An 18,907-nucleotide genomic window follows, 5' to 3' on the forward strand; every position below is an offset into this window, starting at 1 on the left:
CAGTTATATATGATGAGGGTGGTTTAGTCAGAAGTTTTGTGCTCACTGTGGTCTTCATGGGGCCCTCCAGAGTCTCTCAATGAATTTTTGTTGTCCAGGAATTTTGAGGCTGGGGGTGGTATTTATATGTATAGATGAAACAGTTCTGAAAGTAAAGCTTCACATCCTTCAGACCAATGAAGTTTAACCTAGAGCTTGAATAAAGAGGTGTAGCAAGTTCATATTTGGGAATGTGTGGTGATTGTAGCCCTGTCAGAATTAATCCCCTCATTTTCAGGAAGATTGTAACGACAAAGATGGTGACTTACATTGCTATATGTAATCCTTTTTTTAAGATTATGTAAAGATAACCTCAAAGATTTTAACCCTTAATCGACATATTCAAGAGCCAAACTGGGCATTTATTTTGAGAGACAAGAAAAAGGGATTTAGGGATGAGGAAAAAAAAGTTTGTCCATGATGCAAGAAAGCAGTAAATATTGCCCCTATGACATAGTGTTCCCTTGTCCATTAGTGGTAAGGGCTTGTATTATTTGAAATATGACTTCTAAAATTATTTAGTTAAAAAATCCTCATCTGTTTTTCTTTCTCATGGATACTTTTTTATAAATATGATCAAGAATTTTGACATTACTCTGGATGTGACATTTACTCAGTCCTTTTAATGAGTATTTTCATTTTGCTTGGTCTGATTGCCATTCCGTGCATTTCTGCAGATCAGACAATGCGTTTAGTTGAAATTTTGGTTATTTTTGGCCGTGCAGATATAATTTCTTCTGGCTCATCAAGACAGGAGGTTGCTAGTCCTTGAAACTTTCAGATGTCCTGTATTGGAAGAATCCCTACTAGAATTTTCAGAAATCTTCCTCAGCTTATAAATGGTTTTACTTCTAGTAAAGTAAGAAAATGATGCTAGTCCCATCTTCATGTAAGTCTGTCATTTCTTCTTCTTATGTGACTTCTTTATTGTCCCTGTTTAGTTTCATTTCGTATATGCGTGGTCTCTCTGCAGCAGCCTTGCTCCCCAGAAACCTGAGATTTTTGGGAACATTTATGTCAACACTCTTTACTTCCAGTCTTTGTTGATTTTGGACTGCTCTTTCATGGTCTGTTATCACAGGAGAGCTTTTCATGTCTTTTTCTTGAGTGTGACAATCCATACTAGTACCTTACGAATATCAGTAATACTGTTTTTGTCAGCACTGCAAACAGTTCCTGTGATAGAGTTCTTGTTCAGTGTCTCACCTCACCTCTGCCCCTGCCATGCCTGCACCAGTAATTTTTCTGTCAAAGGTTGAAGGGCCAAGTTTTGGATTATGCTTCTATTTTTTAATTGTGCAGCAGCATTTGTCAGATGTTCAGACCAGCGTTTAGGAACTAATAGACATTCAAAGCTCTAGATAAAATAGTTCATATTGTACAATCTAGTTTGGCTGGCTTTTCTTCTTGAAGGCTTTGTTTACCTGGAGTAAAAACATGTTTGACTGGAAGAGAGTATGAGCCAATGTGCATCAGGCAGTGAAGACTTTTTTTTTTTTTTTTTTTTTTTTTTAAATATTAACGTTAGAGTGGCTTTTTGGATCTTGAATGAAAATGACAAACATTGTCAGGTGAGCAGGCTGTCTCCTGAAAGAACCAGCCTGCATCTGAGCTGATTAGGCAATAACCTGTTAATTTAAAAATGTCAGTAGCTAAGTTAGTGATGAAAATAATGGATGACTGAAGCCTTAAATAAATTTAATGTTTCCTTTCTCCTTAATTCCTGACCAGTTCTTGATTTCTAATCAGTTAAGAAAGGATGAGTGGGCTGCAGCTGTTAGAATCTTTGGAACATGATGGAAACTTAGAATCTTTGGAGCATGATGAAAACAGAATCAGTCAATTCAGCTTATTTGCTCTGTTCAGTAAAGCCCTTTTCAATACAAACTATGACACAAAACTTTATGTATTTTTGGTAAAAATCAATACTTATTTTTAAAAGTTTAAATTTTTTTAAACTTTCCTGTATTTTAGTGTGTTTTTGATAGTATTAGACATGCATGTCAGTATTTCGTTTACAACATACTGAAAATGTGGAACTGTAATAATTGCTTAGGTGTAAATGCACCTAAGTGTACCTTATTGGCAAGTTTATAAAGCAGATTTCTGTTAAAGAAGGATGTTAATTCAGCGGGGTCAGAACAGAACATCAGGGGACTGTTGTTGTAGGTTGCAGTCATGTGGTTACAGCCCCTCAGCCAACACCAAGCCTAACTTTGTTTCATCTCTGTCAGCTATTGAGATCTCCCTCACAGTGCAATAATTTCCCCCAGGTATCATGGTCATTTTTTCTTTCAAGAGGAGAGATGCAAAGCTAAGTGTAGTGAGTTCTTGCTTCCCTGTTATCAGAAGATTCACAAATGTGTTTGCCAAATGCAGTTAGCAGCTTAGTAGCTTGCAGAGCCAGAAACTCAGGTTTGGGCAGGTGGTATTACCTGCAGATAAATCAGCACATGAATTTTGAGGATATTATACAATGAGCTGTCTACCTGAGGATCCTGACATTATTTATTTATTTCTTTCTGTATTTATTTTGCTTTGCACATCCTTGATGTAAAGGATGTGCAAAAAAAAGCACAAAACTCATCCAACCACCCAAATAAAAACCAACCCCCTGCCCCAGCATTTTAGATCTACATAGGTTAAACAGTTAAAGGAAAGGAACAATCATAATTTGTCAATTACAGAAGTATGCCTAAACTAGTTTTTTAAAGTATGTTTAGAACTAGATTGCAGATCTTGATTTCTTGGGAAGAATTTGAACTTATTTGAGTCATTTGAATGTGTTGCTTTTATGACGATTTCCATATGAGTGAACGCCAAAGTCAGGTGTAGAAGACCATCCACTGGAATGTGTGAAGAAAATCTAGGACTTATATTTTACCTGAAAAATAAGAAATAAATTAAGCTTTATTTGGTATTGACACTGGCACTCTCTGTAGGCCTGTATTTTGGATGGTCCTGTATTACATTTGGTTCGTGAGGTGTCCTGAAAACAAATTTCGTATCCACAATATGATGGGAGTAACAGTAAAACCTTCATTTGTTAATTCACTTCCAGTGTATTGTGATGGAGGCAGTTTAGTTGGGCCCAGTTAGGAGGATTTGTGGATTATAATATTTAGGTTTTACTAAGCAAACCCTCACAAAATAGGCAAGTAGCTTAAAAAAACTTCCTGCAAAGAGACCATGGATCGAAGACAATACTAATAATATGAATAATAAGAACATGGCAGAGCTGATGATTCTTCTACTCTTAGCATGAGCTCTTGGTCAGGTGTATTATGAGATAAAACCATTGGCAGTTATATGTGACAAGCAGTCAGCCAAAACAATTTGGTTTATCAAGAATGGTATTTCAAATACGGATGTACATCCGCTATTGGAACATTGTTTGAGGTATCAGCTGATGATAGTATGAAGCCATCACAATTAGCGAGGCATTTAAAAACTAAGCGCCCAAAACATGAAGATAGGCATCTGCAATTTTTTTTCAGCAATGTTGAAGTCATGATGTTCTCAATCCAAGATTTTACAGGATTTCACTAAACTTAGTGATAGATCATTAGAAGCCTCTTTTGAGATTTCTCAGTAGCAGAAGACACAGATACTATTGGGGAAGCAGTTCATCTTCTGGCGGTAATAATACATGGTAAACAATGTGATGACAAACTAAAACACATTCTTTTGTCAGCAGATACTGTTGGAAGATGTCTGGAAAACATTGCCAAAGTTCTGAAGAAACAAATATCAGAAAAAATTACACAGTGGGAGAGGCTTGCTCTACAGACATTTGGATGAAAGTATAGGTGTTTGTGGTGTGGCTCGGCTTATGGTGATTGCTAGATTCTGGGTCCATAATGAAATTCACAAAGAACTAAGTCATTTGGAAAAGATGTACCAGATAAGAGACATTCTTAAGCATAAATTCTAAACTGTTAAATAAAATTCTTAAATAACCCCATTTTTTAAAATGGAAAAACTGTATAAAAGTAACCACAGATGGAGTGGCTGATTTGACCAAAGTAAAAAAGATTCTTGGCTAAGGTTACAAGTTGAGCACGACTTGCAGAATTCGTTCACTGCATCATGCATAGGCAAGCAACAAGAAAGTTGGAGCCATAAGAGCACAAAGTGCTGCAGGATGTCATTATTGTGGTTCATTGTATGAAAACAAAAGCTTTAAATAGTAGAGTATCTTACATAATCTGGAATGACACTGGGTGTGACCAGGAAGATCTTGTGTGCTGTGCAGAGGATCGCTAGTTATCATGGCAAAGTGCTAAGAAGAGTTGTAAAACTTGAAGATTAATTACATCTAAAATTAATATTATAATAAGTAATATTTATTATAATATTAAAAATGTTATGAATTCATAAATAAATGTTATGAATTTCTTAACCTGTTTGGTGATAACAGTCAGCAGTATGCTGACTATCAGTTATTTTAAAAAAATAATGACCCTTAAGACACCCTCATTGAAGGTCATGATGGTATTTTAACAGACAAGAAACCTATTGCTTTTTGAAATAAACTGATGCTATTGAGAAAGCATTTTGAAAACGGATGTTTTGAAATGTTTCCTTGTGTGATTTTTGTTGCCAGAAACGATGTGTCATCTGTAAAACCTTCCACATTTGTACACTTAAACTTGGAAGCAGAATTTCCTTATCTGCTTAAAAGTCCTTCCAGTCAAAAGTTTCCGAATCTGAAAATTTTATAGAAGTATAAAAATGTGCCTTCCATTGGTTTACAATAGCAAATGATTGATATCAGGGACGATGGGAATTTATGGCCATATTTCAAGAAAAACCATTGCATAATTAGTGGATGGAGATGCAAAATGAGTGTCATGATTTAGAAAGTCTAGCCAGTTATGCACTTTGATTTGGATGTAGGTATCTTTGTAAATTGTGTTCTTCAGCTACAACAGCCAATAAACTGAATGTAAAACTAGGCATTCAAATCACTGTATTACTAAGTGCTAAGTCCACATTTTCAAAAATGCTGAAGCATATTCAATAACATGGCTCTCACAAAAAAAAATCCAGCACTTTTTTTTTTAGTAAGAGCAAAAAGGGTTTTTTACCATTAAAAATATTTAAAAATACTGTTTATTTCATCTTCATTTCATCCTTTTAAATTTCTTTTATATGTAATATATACAGAGTATACTAGTAAAGTGGTACATATATTTAATTTATAAATAAATAAACCTGTGTTGAGGATATGTACTCAAAAGTTTTGTACTTACAGAAGGGTATGATCAAAAAGGCTTGGTAACAGCTCTTTCCGTATTGTTATTGAAACCAAATGTGTTCACAGAAAAAAATATGTGGAAGTTCATCCAAATCAGTCTATTTTACATGTATATATTCTTTTCATGTGAAAAGTAGTCATCTGATAGAAACAGAATGTTTTACTTCTAGATGTGAGTCAGGTGTAGTAGTTCAGAAGGACAGGAGTGATGCTGTGTGCACAGGTATGTGCTGGGATGCACAATCAGTTTAAGTTGCTGAGTGGTGAACTGGGGTGTCTTTGTAAAGTGCTTCCTGTCTCAATAGAAGAGGGAAGTGATTTGTGGGTGGACAGCAGTGGGGCAGGAAGCTGGTGGCAAATGCAGGGATAGAATGCAAACGTTTGTCTGAATCGCTCTCCTCATTGCTCGAGTGTATTGTTCTGGTGACAGCATGATTTCCAAGCCTGTAAACATTTCAACTGTTTTGTTCATTTGAAGTTGTTGGTGCTCAGCTTATCTGAAATCAGACCATAAGTATGTAATTCTCTCTTCTAGAGAGAGAATTATTGATATATCACAGCTGAATTTCTATTCTTGCCTTACAGTTGTTCTAAGCTATGTAAATATAAATGTTAGTGAAGTGTCTTGGCATCCTTAGAGGTGTAACGTGGGACAAATTTCCAAAGTGACTGCTTTTTTTAGCTGCTGTTATGAAATAATGTGTTCTGCTGTACCTAAATAATATTTGGTAACTTCTTGATTAGTTGAACATTTTATTTAATAGCTGTAGCTGACATGCAGAGATAAGTACTTTTTAATAAGCTATCTGTTTGGTTTTTTTAGGCTGAAGCCTAAACCTCTGACATGGCCACAGCCTCACCAAGATCTGATACAAGTCACAACTGTAATGGAAGATTACAGATGCAAGTAACAGGCAAGTAGTGATATGTATCATAGAGATTTTCTATTCTACAAAATACATATGTATTCTACAAAAGCAATCCTGGAAGTGAGTGAAAAAATTATCTAGTTAATATCTTAATTAATGATATGAATGTTACAGTTAATAATGTGACTATAATATATGTAGATGATTTGAGGCTAAATAGAGATTATACAGTGAGTCACATGATAGGGTTTAATAAATCCTCAAATTAAAAAAAAAGGTATTCTGTATGACAGTACAGACAATTGCAAGAAATTTTGCTTGGGAGCAAGTGGTTAATGACATGTATTCTGAAGAGGGAGCACATATTACTGAAATTCTAGGAAAAAGATTGGTGGTTGTAGTAAACCTTAAGCTGAAAATGTTTTAGTGAAGGTGGAGAACTGGAGGAGATCACAAAATTTGCTAGCCCTTCAGAAGATTAAGTTCTTTTATTACATAGCAGGTAAATATTTGTCAAATGTAATATCCTTAGGGCAACAGGTTAGACTTAACAGACATATGGAATAACTTAGGTTGGAAGGGACCTTTGGTGTTTCCTTAGTACAATCTTATGATGAAGGCAGGGCTACCTTTGAAGTTGGATTAGGTTGCTGATTATATTGTCCAGTTAAATTTTCAGTGCCCTAAAGTCTGTAAATTACCAGCTTTCCTTGTGATAAGCCGTGCCACTTTGAATATTTTTCCTTCTATCCAGTTGCAATTTGCTTTGTTGTCTCTTTTTTCCTTTTGCTCTGCTGGTTGTCATAGTTTGAGGCAGAAATAAGCCATCCCAGTATCAGTGGAAATTTCTGGAAAACAGTCCTGGAAATTTCTAATTGTGTTGGGAACACTTTTTCAATAGGTGTTGAACAGGCCAAGTAGATTATGCGTTTTGCTACTGATGGGCAAGGACTGGTCAAAGATGTGACAATTGTCAGTCTTAGCTACTCTCTCTTTGGGATGGCAGAACAGATCTGGGGCTTCCTGGTAGTCTGAAGATAAGCAAAGTGCATCTAAGTAAATAAGTTTGATAGCTAATAGTGACTGTTACAGCAGTTAAAAGTAAAAATGTTACCAGCACTGTACATAAATACACCTACCATAAAGATGTGTATTTATGTGTATAAGTATTTTTTTACCATTGATAACTAACTTGAGCTTTCCAGGGATTTTGAGAAATCTGGGAATGCCTAAGTAAAAATGGATGCATGGCTAGGAATATGTTAAGGCTATCCTGAAAAAAATTTGGGAAAAACATGAGTAAGATACCATGTGTTAATAAAGGCTGCATCTAAAGAAAGATGCATCTTGCTGGATGATCCAAAGATGGCCAGGTTATCTGAGAAAAAATACATCGTTGAAGAGTCCCCCAAATTGATATTTTATGAAATTAGATAAGAGAGGAGCCTCAAAAATTATTAAACTTATGTAAGGAGCACATTACTCAATAATGTGATGAATCATCAAAACTGGCAATGACTAATAGCAGAGATGGAGCCACATGTAGATTGAATGTGTATATATAACTGTAAACTGGCTTATACAAATGACCCTTAATTTCAGATCTGTATCTACAGAAATGGTAATTTTTTATCCTGCGCTGAGCTCCTCCTTTTGTAAATAGTCTTGTATTTTTCTGGTACTGGGACTTCTTTTTGACTCCAAGAAATCTGGATGAGGGCTCAAATGGGAAGAGGTCTTTACAACATTTGTGATTAGTTTTCTGAAGGTTTAGTTCTCTAAACCTAGTCTTTATTGCAGGATCACAGGAATGAATGCCAGTGGCATTCTGAGTAGTAGGAGGCAGAGGAGTGTGGGAGTGTAGTATTGCTGACCTACACTGCATATTTATGTGTAATTTTGTTTATGCTGCTGTAGAAGCTATAATTATTTCAAGAACTATACTTAAAAAGCACTTTTATAAAGGCAGCAAGTATCATAGACTCATTTTGCAAACAAGGAATTTGTATGGAGTGGTGACTTGTTTGAGTTTGGACAGATACAACATGTTGTAGGCATGCTTTGCCATCAGTATTTGCTCAGATTTCTGACTGAGATCTTGTCTTGTTAATTCTTTTGGAAGTCTTGCTTGTTTTATTAATTATTCATAGTTTTTTTTAGAAGATGTCCTAACCAAAAGATGATCATGGTCTCCTTTTATGTTTGGGAGACTCTAAACTTACTAACTAAACATAATCAGATAAAAGAGGGGAAATTAAGAGAAAGCTTGAATATCATAACTAAATACCTGTGTTTTAATAAATGTTGTATTTTCCTTTGCAAAACAAATTGTGGAGGAGAATGTGGAAGAAGTAGAGCTTGTCAAAGCTTAAGAGTATATCATGATTTGAGATGAAAAACTATGACTTGTGTGCGTAATTGCAGTTTTAGTTTTCTACAATCTACAAAGCTTTCATCATTATCAGTTGCCTTTTGTGACCTATGATGCATTACTACGACTGGGCTTTTCAAATGTGAGAAAGTTTAGTTTGCACCTTTTATTTGAAACAAGTAAAAGTCCATGGCTGGTGCCTTTAGAACCTTGGATGGTTGCATCCCACTAACTTTTAACTGACTTATGTATATGTCTCAGAATACTGCAATCCAGAAATACATCTCCCTTTCAGTTTAGTAAACTTCCATGTTGGGTTAGCAAGTACCATTAAAGGAAAGGAATGGGGAAGAATTATTTCTAAATGGCTGAAAATACTCAGCCTTGTTTTAGTTTTCAAGTGGAGGGAACAAGAACCACACTGAAGCAAGGGAGCAATTAGAGAGAAGGCAGAGCCAGCAGGTAAATATAGTTGAGAGTCCATTCTTGTGGTCTTTTCAAGACACCATCTGACTGAAATAGAATTTAAAATCTTGGCAGTTGGGCTGCTGTTGGCTTTTATCGTGGCTTCCTCAACTAGGCATGGAAGAGGGAGAACAGATTTATGTTCAGGAGCTCAGAGGAACTCACCACTGATTTGGAGGTGAAAGTAGCTTCTTTCGTAAGTGGTGTTTCTTAATTTTTGAATATTTACCTGAAACCTTTGAGTTCATTTACAAAGCTGATGAACTCAAATAGGGGAAATCTAAGAGTAGCTTTCTTAATTGTGACAAATTGATTTGTAAACCCACAAATACAAACATGCAGGAATACAGGCAAAGCAATGAAACACTGTATGCAGGCTTTGCTATACCAGGACATTTTGTAATAGGCATGAACTGCATTGACTTTCATAACAATATATAACTAAAAAATAAAGTCTGTCTCATAATCCCTCAGATGCATCATCAGATGTATCATACTTAGGCATTTTTCAGTTAAGGGAAGAATAGGGAGAACAATGAGAAAATAACCTACGTTATTTCCAGTGTTTATCCCTAAAATAATTGTGCTGTCTCTACAACCAGTCCTGCCAGTGAGGGGAAAAGAGTATGTGACACTTGGTTTCAACTATCTGACAAAGCAGCTTTTGAAAAGAAAAGCTACTAATAAAATAAAATGGTAATTTTTGCATTGACTTCTTTCTGTGCAGCAGAAGTAGAGTAGGTGAGGAAAAACATTGCCTTGCAAAGTATTTCATACAGTGTGTAGGCAGGACATTTTCTGTTTTTCAGCAACAGCATGCTGTTATAGATAAAGCAATGTATTTTATTAGTTTCTAGTGCCAAACTGAAACGGAAAAAGAATTGGTTTGGAACAACTTTCTACACGGAATTAACCGCAGATGGAGAAATTAAGAAAACAGCAAAATCAAGTAGTTCTTCAAATCCCAAATGGGATGAGCAGCTGACAGTGTAAGTAGATTTTTTTGGTTGTTTGATACTATTTATTAGACAGACGTTACAGGCAAATATTTACTAAGCTTGGCTGCCTACATGGTTTGCTCTGGCTGTTGATGTCTAAATGCAGACGTACGTTGGTATTTATCTCAGATGATTTTTTTTCTGAATCCTTACAATATTTTGGGAATATTTTTTTTCCTACAGATTGCATACAGTGGCACTACATGATATAGTCTTGATATTTGTTAGCACTGTGTTTAGCATACATTGCTAGACTTTCTGATTGTAACCATGTCATTTTCAACTTTAGAAGGAAAAAAGTCTCAACTGGATAAATAATAGTTATGAGGAAGGTCACTTCTTCCTTTGAATTTCCCAGTGAAGGGATATGCACACAAAAACTGTAGAGTTACCTCACACCTTACCCTGTTATTTGACTGTTTTAATCTTCTTGTGGTTTAGTTTGGTTTAACTATGCTAGGGATGTAGATCTACCTGAATAGGACTCCATGAAGAGTTGGCAATCTTGCACTTGGTTTGAATGCTTTATTCACAAACAAGATTTTATTGGTTCAGACTTGGGTCTGGGAACAGCATAGCTCTTATCAAGTGGCAGTGAGCCTGGGCCAGTGCCTTTCACAGCATTTGACATGTCTGTGTGCAGTAGCCAGCTTTGCTAGCAGTAGGAGCCATGCGAGATTCCAGTAGGTGCTGGAGGGTGGGTAGTGGTACATCTTAGGGGAACTCTTTGCTTGAGAACACTTACTTACTCCAGAACTGGTCAGAAGCAAGTAAGTATTCCTGTGCCTCACTTCTTGGTATTTCAGGTTTTGTGAACTTATTAGCCCTTTGCAGTGTTGCAAAAGAGAATAACGTAGTCTTGGACCTGAGGATGATTTCCAGGATCAAGAGCTAGAGCTATTACAAAGCTATCAGTATACTCACAGAGACCTGAGTTTCTCTTGAGGAGGCAGGTTTGCTTTGGCAGGATTTGGTGATCTGAGAGAAATTAGGTAAATTGCAATGCATAGTAATGGCAGACTCATTTCATGAGTATTGCTTACTCAGGGTCATACCCTTATATGTATTTTTAAGGTATTCTGGCCCCCTTTTCCTCTGGCTATTGGAATGGTATTTGAGGTTAAGTGACCTCTCTGCCTTACCAAATTCCCCTCACTTCTATGAGTCAGCAATATATTTGTGTGTGTAGGTGCTGGGGATTTTTTCCTTTACTTTGTTGAGCTGCTCTTTTACTAAGACCTCCCTCCAAAGGCAGCCTATTCAAAATGCAAAAATGTATTTGCTTGTGTTTCAGCAAAAATGATCCACCTTGTCCAACATGTTCAAGTGACTGTAGAATTAGTCTACAGTCTATTAGACTGTAGAATTAGTCTACAGAATTAGTCAATTCTGTAGAATTGTTGGGAGAGTGGGGCTTGTTTTTATTAGTATTCTCATCATTGCTGATACAACTTTCTGTATATATTAGGTCAAAACTGATGGACATGTGGCCTTTGACTTTTTGCAATGAAGTGCTTCTACTCCTGTTTTTCACAGCCAGGACCACCTTTGCAATACTAGACCCTGTATTACAAAACTTACTCTCCAGGACCTAGCATAGCTTGAGCAGGGGAGAGATCAATGCCAAAGCTTGTCATAATATTACTGCAATTGGGTCCTTTACCTTGTGCTTCCCTCCAGTTTTTACTTTAGCTTCATCATTTGAATTTTCCCCTCTGATTTCTGTGAGTATGCCTTATGGTTTTATATATATTTGTGGATTTAGAAAAAATGTTTATCAACATTTCCATGGCAGGCTGATACCTGTTGAGTGGGCTCTTGCTTGAAAATAGATGCTTTGTTGCTTTTTTCCTTTTTGGAAAAATACTTAGTATTTTTCTTTTCAGTGACAGACAAATATACTTCCCACCTTTTTATCCACGTTTAATAATGTAACTTTCCAGCTAGAACTCTGGAGGAATAGGGGAAATAAGCCTTTCAAAAATCAGGATTTGTTTTATATATCTGAGATTTGAGCTGAGTGTAGGTTATTCTGATGCTTCTCGAATTCCTTAGGCTATCATAGTAATGTACTTTAAGTTTCATCCTAAGTGTAGATATCATAGTGTTTGCAGTTCTTAGTTAAAAATTTCCCCTTGCAATACAAAACTGCACTTCATTAGTATCAAGAAATACAATGAGAAAGTGAATAAAGTTCAAAGACTCCTAATAACAAGAATTAATTCTTAAAGATCTGTATATATTTTTTTAAATGTATTTTTTATGCAGGCATGTGACTCCACAGACTACGCTGGAATTTAGAGTGTGGAGCCATCACACTTTAAAAGCAGATGCTTTATTAGGAAGAGCCACTGTAGACTTGAGACAAGCTTTGGAAGTACACAATAGAAAATGTAAGTTATCATGAAGGATATTTTGAATAAAGTAAAATTATTATTACTAATCTATATATCAAACTGGCAACCAGACTACTAACTATACATGTAATTACAACTGACTTTCAGTTGATATCTTTACTTGTCTCTTATAGAGATCTCTGTGCTATTGAGAGCATTTTAAATGTAACAATGGGATATAATACTTTTGAAACAAAAGTAGTGTATTAGTTGCTGAAAGTAAAAGCAGAAGTGATTAAAAACCATGTTTTGTAGCAAGCTAGTAACCAATTTGATAGAAGATCTGTTTTAGATTTGGTAGCAACAAAAAAAAATCAAGCTTTCAGGAAAGCTGTGTAATTTTTTGTTTTCCTTCTCTGGAGTCACTAATAGAAACACTGGATATTTGTCCCTCATAATTTAGCTGCCCAGAGAGCAATAGTAAACATTGTTTAATGAAACAATTCCTTTTAGTGCATTAGAGATTGATTGTTCCATGTAACTTCTAAATATTCTAAATATTTTAATAGAATATATCTGATTTGCTTTTCAAAAAAATTTTGGTTTAGTTCAACAAAATGGTGAATCCACACTTTAAATTCCACTCCAGAGTGGCAGTAGAATTCCAGCTAAAAGCTAAACCAATCTTAACCTTTCTCACAAGTTATATATAAATATATAAACCTGAGGTGAATGTTTAGATGTTGAGAACAGTGGGGGGAAAGGAGAACCAAAAAAAAAAAAAAAAAAAAAAAAAGAAGCAGCTAAATTTTTCTGATTCTTACAGAAAATTGAAATAGAATCCAGAATTAAGGGTGTCTTCTTCAACATTATTATAACAATTCAGCACTAAATTTCATAGTTAGGCAGAAAAATTTCTTTTACCTAAGAAAACTGTATCAGAAGAAATTGGGTTATAATAATGTTAGCCACAAAAAAGTATTTCTAAATACTTTCTACAAATTTCTAACAAAATATTTAGCATTTTATTACTGTAGATCCAGGGGAGGTAGGATCTAACAACTTGAAAAATTCTTTCAGTTGACTGAGTTTGCTGTACATTGCACCAGAAGTAATTTATGTACAATGTTTCTAATTTGGGCAAGTCAGTAGTTAGACACTTACTGGATTTTCCAAGAATTCACTGGTAGAATAATCTGATTGGTATCCTTCATTCATTTAGTTATTGATACCTATTCTAAAATGTAGCACTTGGAAGGCTCTTTCCTGATGAATATGGAACAGGAAGTCCTCTAAATGCAGAAACATTAGAATTAATTTGGTTACTTTTTCTGCTAAAAACCACGACTATTAAATTGCTGCCCACACACCTCACAGTTTTCTTGCCAGCTCAATTAAGCTACAGCCAACAGCTGATCTGGTTTAGGAAGATAACCTATTAAAATAGCAGAAGTTAAACCAACCACCCTTTGCAAAAATTAAAAAATGTGTTAATTAAACAATTCAGTGGCAGGCTAGTTTCTTCTCTTCTTTGAGATAGTACTTTTTTCCAAAATGCATATTGCTAAATCAGTAATCCTGTAGATTTAGGAGCTTTGTGCTTGCTGCAGAGGGTTGAAGTCCCTTAAAATCCATTGTAGCAGAGTAGTGTGTGTCTGCTGGTAACTGCTGCCCAACAATGCTGTCAAACCTGCTCTTTAAAGCAAGTAATAGCTTGGGGGGATCTGACAGTAGGTTATGGCAGCCTCCCCTGTTATCATGGTCATTGTTCACTTATGATGCATGCTAAGAATGAAAAAAAAATTGGAAATACTAGGTTAATGCCTAGTTAATAGAAGTGCCTAGTTTAAATTTAACTTGGAACGCTATCATATGGAGGGAAATATGACGGCATGTCTTTAAAAACTAATCTTTTAATCTGAGAGCACAAATACTAAAAGGTCTTAACCATTTTAACCTGATTAATGTGAACTCCTAGCTGACTGTGTTTGGATTTATGATATGTAGCTTTAACTGTTGTACTTGTAGCAGTTGATTTAGAGAGAATTACATAGCATCCCCAGCATTTTTTACCTCTGGATTACATATGTCTCTCTATAAATGTGTGTATTGCTTGTCAGTCAGATTGAATTATTTTACTGCACCATCAGTTATCTCAAATTTTCTTTTGGTGAAAATAGTATTTGATTTAACTTTTGGATACCTGAGGCATCCTTTCTTACTGTTTCATCCTTGAAGTTGCCATCTATGAAAATGCTAGTAAAGATTCATTAAAAATAGTTTTAAAATTGAGGGAGGATTCTATGCAGTCCTCTATGCATTTACTTCTTCCTCAAAGAGAGGTTTTTTTCAGTAGTCTTTTAGAATTAGTTTTGGGAGGTGCTATGAGAAATTAATATAAGCTCTGGTTGTAAAATGAGGGGTTCCCAGTGACTTTTTAATACTTGGATGTGTGGTTCAGAAGTTGTTTGATTTTAAACCATCACATGTTATGTAAGTAGTGCATAATTTCCAAAGGGCTTAATGGAAATGGCAGACCTGGGAAATCATTAACAACAAAGTACTGAATCCACGTGGATTCTTTAGCATACCTATAGAATATACTATGTAAACAGACAGTTTTTTTTAAAAATAAAGTACACGTACACACAGCAGGTGTAAATGTATACAGCTCCATAGTGATTTCTGCTTTGATTTGAATATCTCTGATGTTCAGTTTTATAGAACTAAATGCATATATCACATTTCTGTGTTGAAGGTCTCTTTTAATATTATTTAGAATTTAATTTTTCCTTTATCCCTTCTTTCCTTCTTGTCCTCAACCCATCCCAACTCCATTTTTAGTGGAGAAGGTGAAAGAACAATTGAAACTTTCTTTGGAAAACAAGAGTGGCATGGTGCAAACAGGTGAACTGACTGTTGTGCTAGATGGTTTGGTTGTTGAGCAAGAATCTCTTACAAATCTCAGTTCATCAGCAACCAGTAAGTTAAAATAATTAAGTCAGATGATAATATTTAGATTAAGATTTCAAACAGTTATAATAGAATATTTCTGTTGAATTTGTTTCTTACTGTTCAGTAGAAGTTCAGCAAAATGGCGAGGCTGTACATGAAAGCAGAGATACTTCAGCAAGAAGTTCATCCAGGTTGGAATTTATTTTTGTGTTTTATGCGATATGAAGTGTATCAGCAAATTTACCAGTTGAAATGTTTGGGTTGTTTGTGTTTTGGTGGGTTTTTTGTTGTTGGTTTTTTTTTTATGGTTTTGGAGATGAGAGATTTTAGCTGTTGAGGTCTAAATTATGTTGTCACAGGTTTTAGAAACCTTATTTGTTTGATAGTTACATAGTTTAGTTTAACTGATTTGGAAATCTATAAAAATGCTGCAGCAGAAATTAGGGGAGCAGTGGCTCAGTGTATTTTTATGTACTTACTCAATTTATTTTCTTTTGTTGCTTAAGAACCAATTCTATTAATGTCTACCAGCTTTTTGCAATGTAGCACCTGAACGGAAGGAAGAGGGAAAAAAAAGCCTGAATTACTTCCTCCTCAGCCTTTTTAAGGTCATAATCAGGAACTTAAGAGTCTTGTATTGAGTTTCACAACCAGTATTTGTAACACTGAGGCCAAGGCCTGTTTCCTCCTGAAGTGACAAGAAAAAGACATTCAGACCAATTAAGAGCTTAATTCTTGGTTTCTCTTCCATTCTAACCTGCTAAGGACTGGTTGGAGAGAAGTAGGAATTAATTTTTTTGCCCCCTCATCTCTAGTAAGACAAATAGGTCAATTCAGATCAGTTTAATGTTACTGGTCTGTTCAGTTACCTTGTGTGAACCCATTTCTGTTTAAGTTATTGACACTAACTGGAGTGAAAAAACATCCAGTTGCTATGCATTTGAGTGACAGGGACACATTTGTCCTTGTATGCTTGACTTGATTCTTTTTTTGAATTTGTGCATGTTTGTCTCTCTTCCCCAATGGGTGCTCAAAATGATGGAGTGAGAATAAAACATTGCTTCTGCTTTTTTCTTTTTTGTTAGAAAGATTTGGGACAGCTAAAAGTGATTTAAAACACATCTGCATACCATTTTGAAGTAGTAGTAACTACTTGTTTTCATTCAGCTATTGTTGCTGGAGATAATCTCTCTTACTGGGATCCTGCTTTTGGTGTTGATATTTTAATTTACTGCAGTTTTCCACACAGCTATCTAGCTGTTTTGATTTACAGTCTTAAAATTAAGAGATGAAGAAGAGATTTAAGGTAGCTTCTCTCCATGTCTTTTGGAGGTAAATTGAGTTTGTAGTCTACAGCTGAAAAGGGATAATATTTCAATTCTCTGTTTATAGTGATCCTTTGGAGTTGGGTAATGTAGCAGGAAATGCTGCTTCTTCCCTTCTCACTCCATAAAGTTGGACTTCTAATTGTTCTCACATTTTTTGTGAGATAAAATAGTGAATGCTTCCACTATCTAACCTCTACTCCTCGAGGTCATAAGTAGTTGGCATTGAGTATAATTTTCAAAATACATGTCTCTGGTGGATGGCTTGGAGCATTCTGAAAGAGATTTAAGTAAAAAACCAATGTACTACTGTAACTGAACAAAACTTTCCATTCACAAGCCCTTAAAATACATTTATTTCCATGTGGCCTTGTAAACACAGAGCTGCCTGTGTGTATTTGTCCTCACAATGACCCATCCTGCCAATGCATAGAGAAGCTCATCTTATTTTCCTTATACTGAGGGAGAACTTTGTTGCTTTCTTATGTTATGAGTACTTTTAGTGATATGACTAACAAAACCAGTTCTTCCTCTTTCTTAATGAGAGAAAAGGCTTCCCTGCTCATAGCTGCACTTTGGAAGGGTCCCTAGGGCCGTTTTTGAAGATGTAACAGGTGCATCAGTCTGTTCAGTTCAATTCTAATATGTCATTAAAAGTAAAAGAGAAAGTAAAAATGGAAACTTACCTGTTACAAGTATCTGAAATCCTCAAAACCGATTCTTGCCTTTTTCTTAACAGTCAAGAGTGAAACCAAAATAATTATCTAGGCTGCAAACACCATGCTCTTAACAGTTGTGAATTTACCACCATTTCTTTGTTTGTTTCTATAGCATGGTTTAGTGTAGCATTTAGTTTAGTTGTGTAACCATTTAACATGTTGCTTATAGTAACCTGAAATCATCTTCTATTTTTACCAAGATCTGCTTGTGACATTTCTAATGGGATAGACAATCAAGTACCTTCCAGCTCTGTAATACAAAATACGTTCTGTGTAGAAGCTGTTAATGGAGACAGCACACCATCTCCTAATCATGTTGCAGCCAGACCCAAAAATACACCAGTACCAAAACCACTCGAAGCTCAGCCTGTCGACAGCACTGGTAAGAATGGGAGTTATGGGAATGTGTTCCATGAGGCTTTTTTGTCTAGTTGTATCTCAAGTTGAGCTACTTTTTCTTTAAAATTTTTCTTGGAATTCAAAAGTACTGAAAGGATGTGGCTTGAATTTATAACTTTATGTGTCCACTTCCGTAATTGTTTTTGTAGTAGATCCATTCTTAAATATATTTAGTTTCACACTTTATCATAAGTTCTTATCTTTAATAAAGGAAGATTAAAGTGTCCAAAACCTTCCATTTTTCTGTCCCAGATGATGAAACCGTATTACTCTTTGTCTGGAGCAAAAATCAGGTTTCTTTCACAATTAATTTGAGTAACTATGGTTAAATTTTTCCTGACATTACATAAATCAGATTTAGGCAGGGAACTGCTGTGCTCTGAGTCGAGATCTGTTGCAGACTTTCCATGCCTTCAGTGTTTTTCAAAAATTCCATTTAAAAACAGATAATGGCAAATACTGAATTTTGTTTTCATCTTGAACACAAAAACATTCATTCTGAGTACAGTTCACTTTTGGTGAAGTGAAGCTAGTTTTTTGATAAAAATAAAAGGTTTTTTGTTTTTCATTCCTCTGGCATCTAATAATGTGTTTTGTAAGCCCTTTGTCTTTTCTCAGCTGTTTGGGAGAGATTACAGTGATAGCAGAGAGAAAAGAAAACCGTAAATAGAAATAGGCAAGTTGCTAAGTGGTAGAACAGAGATTGTCAAACTCTCTGTAATAGACTGGTATGGTTGGAAGATAACAGAAAGAATTATGAACTTTAAAAACTTATAATTAAATTAGGTTTTCTCTGAAGCTTTTCTCTATTTGGAGAACTTTAATTTGATTCCCCTCTCTTTTCAGCTCAAGGCAGGAGGGCATATAAATTATTAAGGCATTGCTCCCTTTTTCTTCAACAGCAGAGAGAGCCATTTCAAATCTGTATTAGGATAGGGTAATTGAAAAATAATTGATTTGTTCAAGTGGTAATATTGATGAAATCATCACTGACCTTGCACTGAGGTATTGATATAGGAGTAGTCAACTATACTCTAGCAGTGGATGAAGATGTTTTTAAGGCCAGGCATAAAACAGGTCTCTGACATTTTTCAATGACACTTTTTTCCCCACTGTTGTGCTTCAGCAGGATTGTAATTTTATGTGGAGTTGCCAGAATTGCTGTTTTAGG

General features: G+C 35.4%; 1 protein-coding gene across 8 annotated transcripts in view; it reads left to right on the plus strand.

The window, feature by feature from the left end:
* The window catches only part of WWP1 (WW domain containing E3 ubiquitin protein ligase 1), a 58,177-nt gene that overhangs the window by 16,942 nt on the left and 22,328 nt on the right, over nt 1–18,907 (plus strand). For 2 of the 8 annotated variants that reach the window (XM_030226502.2, XM_030226555.2), the window contains exons 2-7: nt 6,123–6,213; nt 9,855–9,993; nt 12,271–12,395; nt 15,183–15,320; nt 15,418–15,484; nt 17,538–17,719. In XM_030226502.2, coding sequence (XP_030082362.1) covers nt 6,144–6,213; nt 9,855–9,993; nt 12,271–12,395; nt 15,183–15,320; nt 15,418–15,484; nt 17,538–17,719 — 721 coding nt within the window. In that variant the 5' untranslated portion in view covers nt 6,123–6,143. Of the gene's footprint in view, nt 1–6,122; nt 6,214–9,854; nt 9,994–12,270; nt 12,396–15,182; nt 15,321–15,417; nt 15,485–17,537; nt 17,720–18,907 lie in introns of those variants that run through there. The other 6 variants (XM_030226598.2, XM_050971232.1, XM_050971235.1 and 3 more) reach the window with 6 other exon arrangements.

Source organism: Serinus canaria, chromosome 2 (genome assembly GCF_022539315.1).
Source record: "Serinus canaria isolate serCan28SL12 chromosome 2, serCan2020, whole genome shotgun sequence".
NCBI classification, from domain to species: domain Eukaryota; kingdom Metazoa; phylum Chordata; class Aves; order Passeriformes; family Fringillidae; genus Serinus; species Serinus canaria.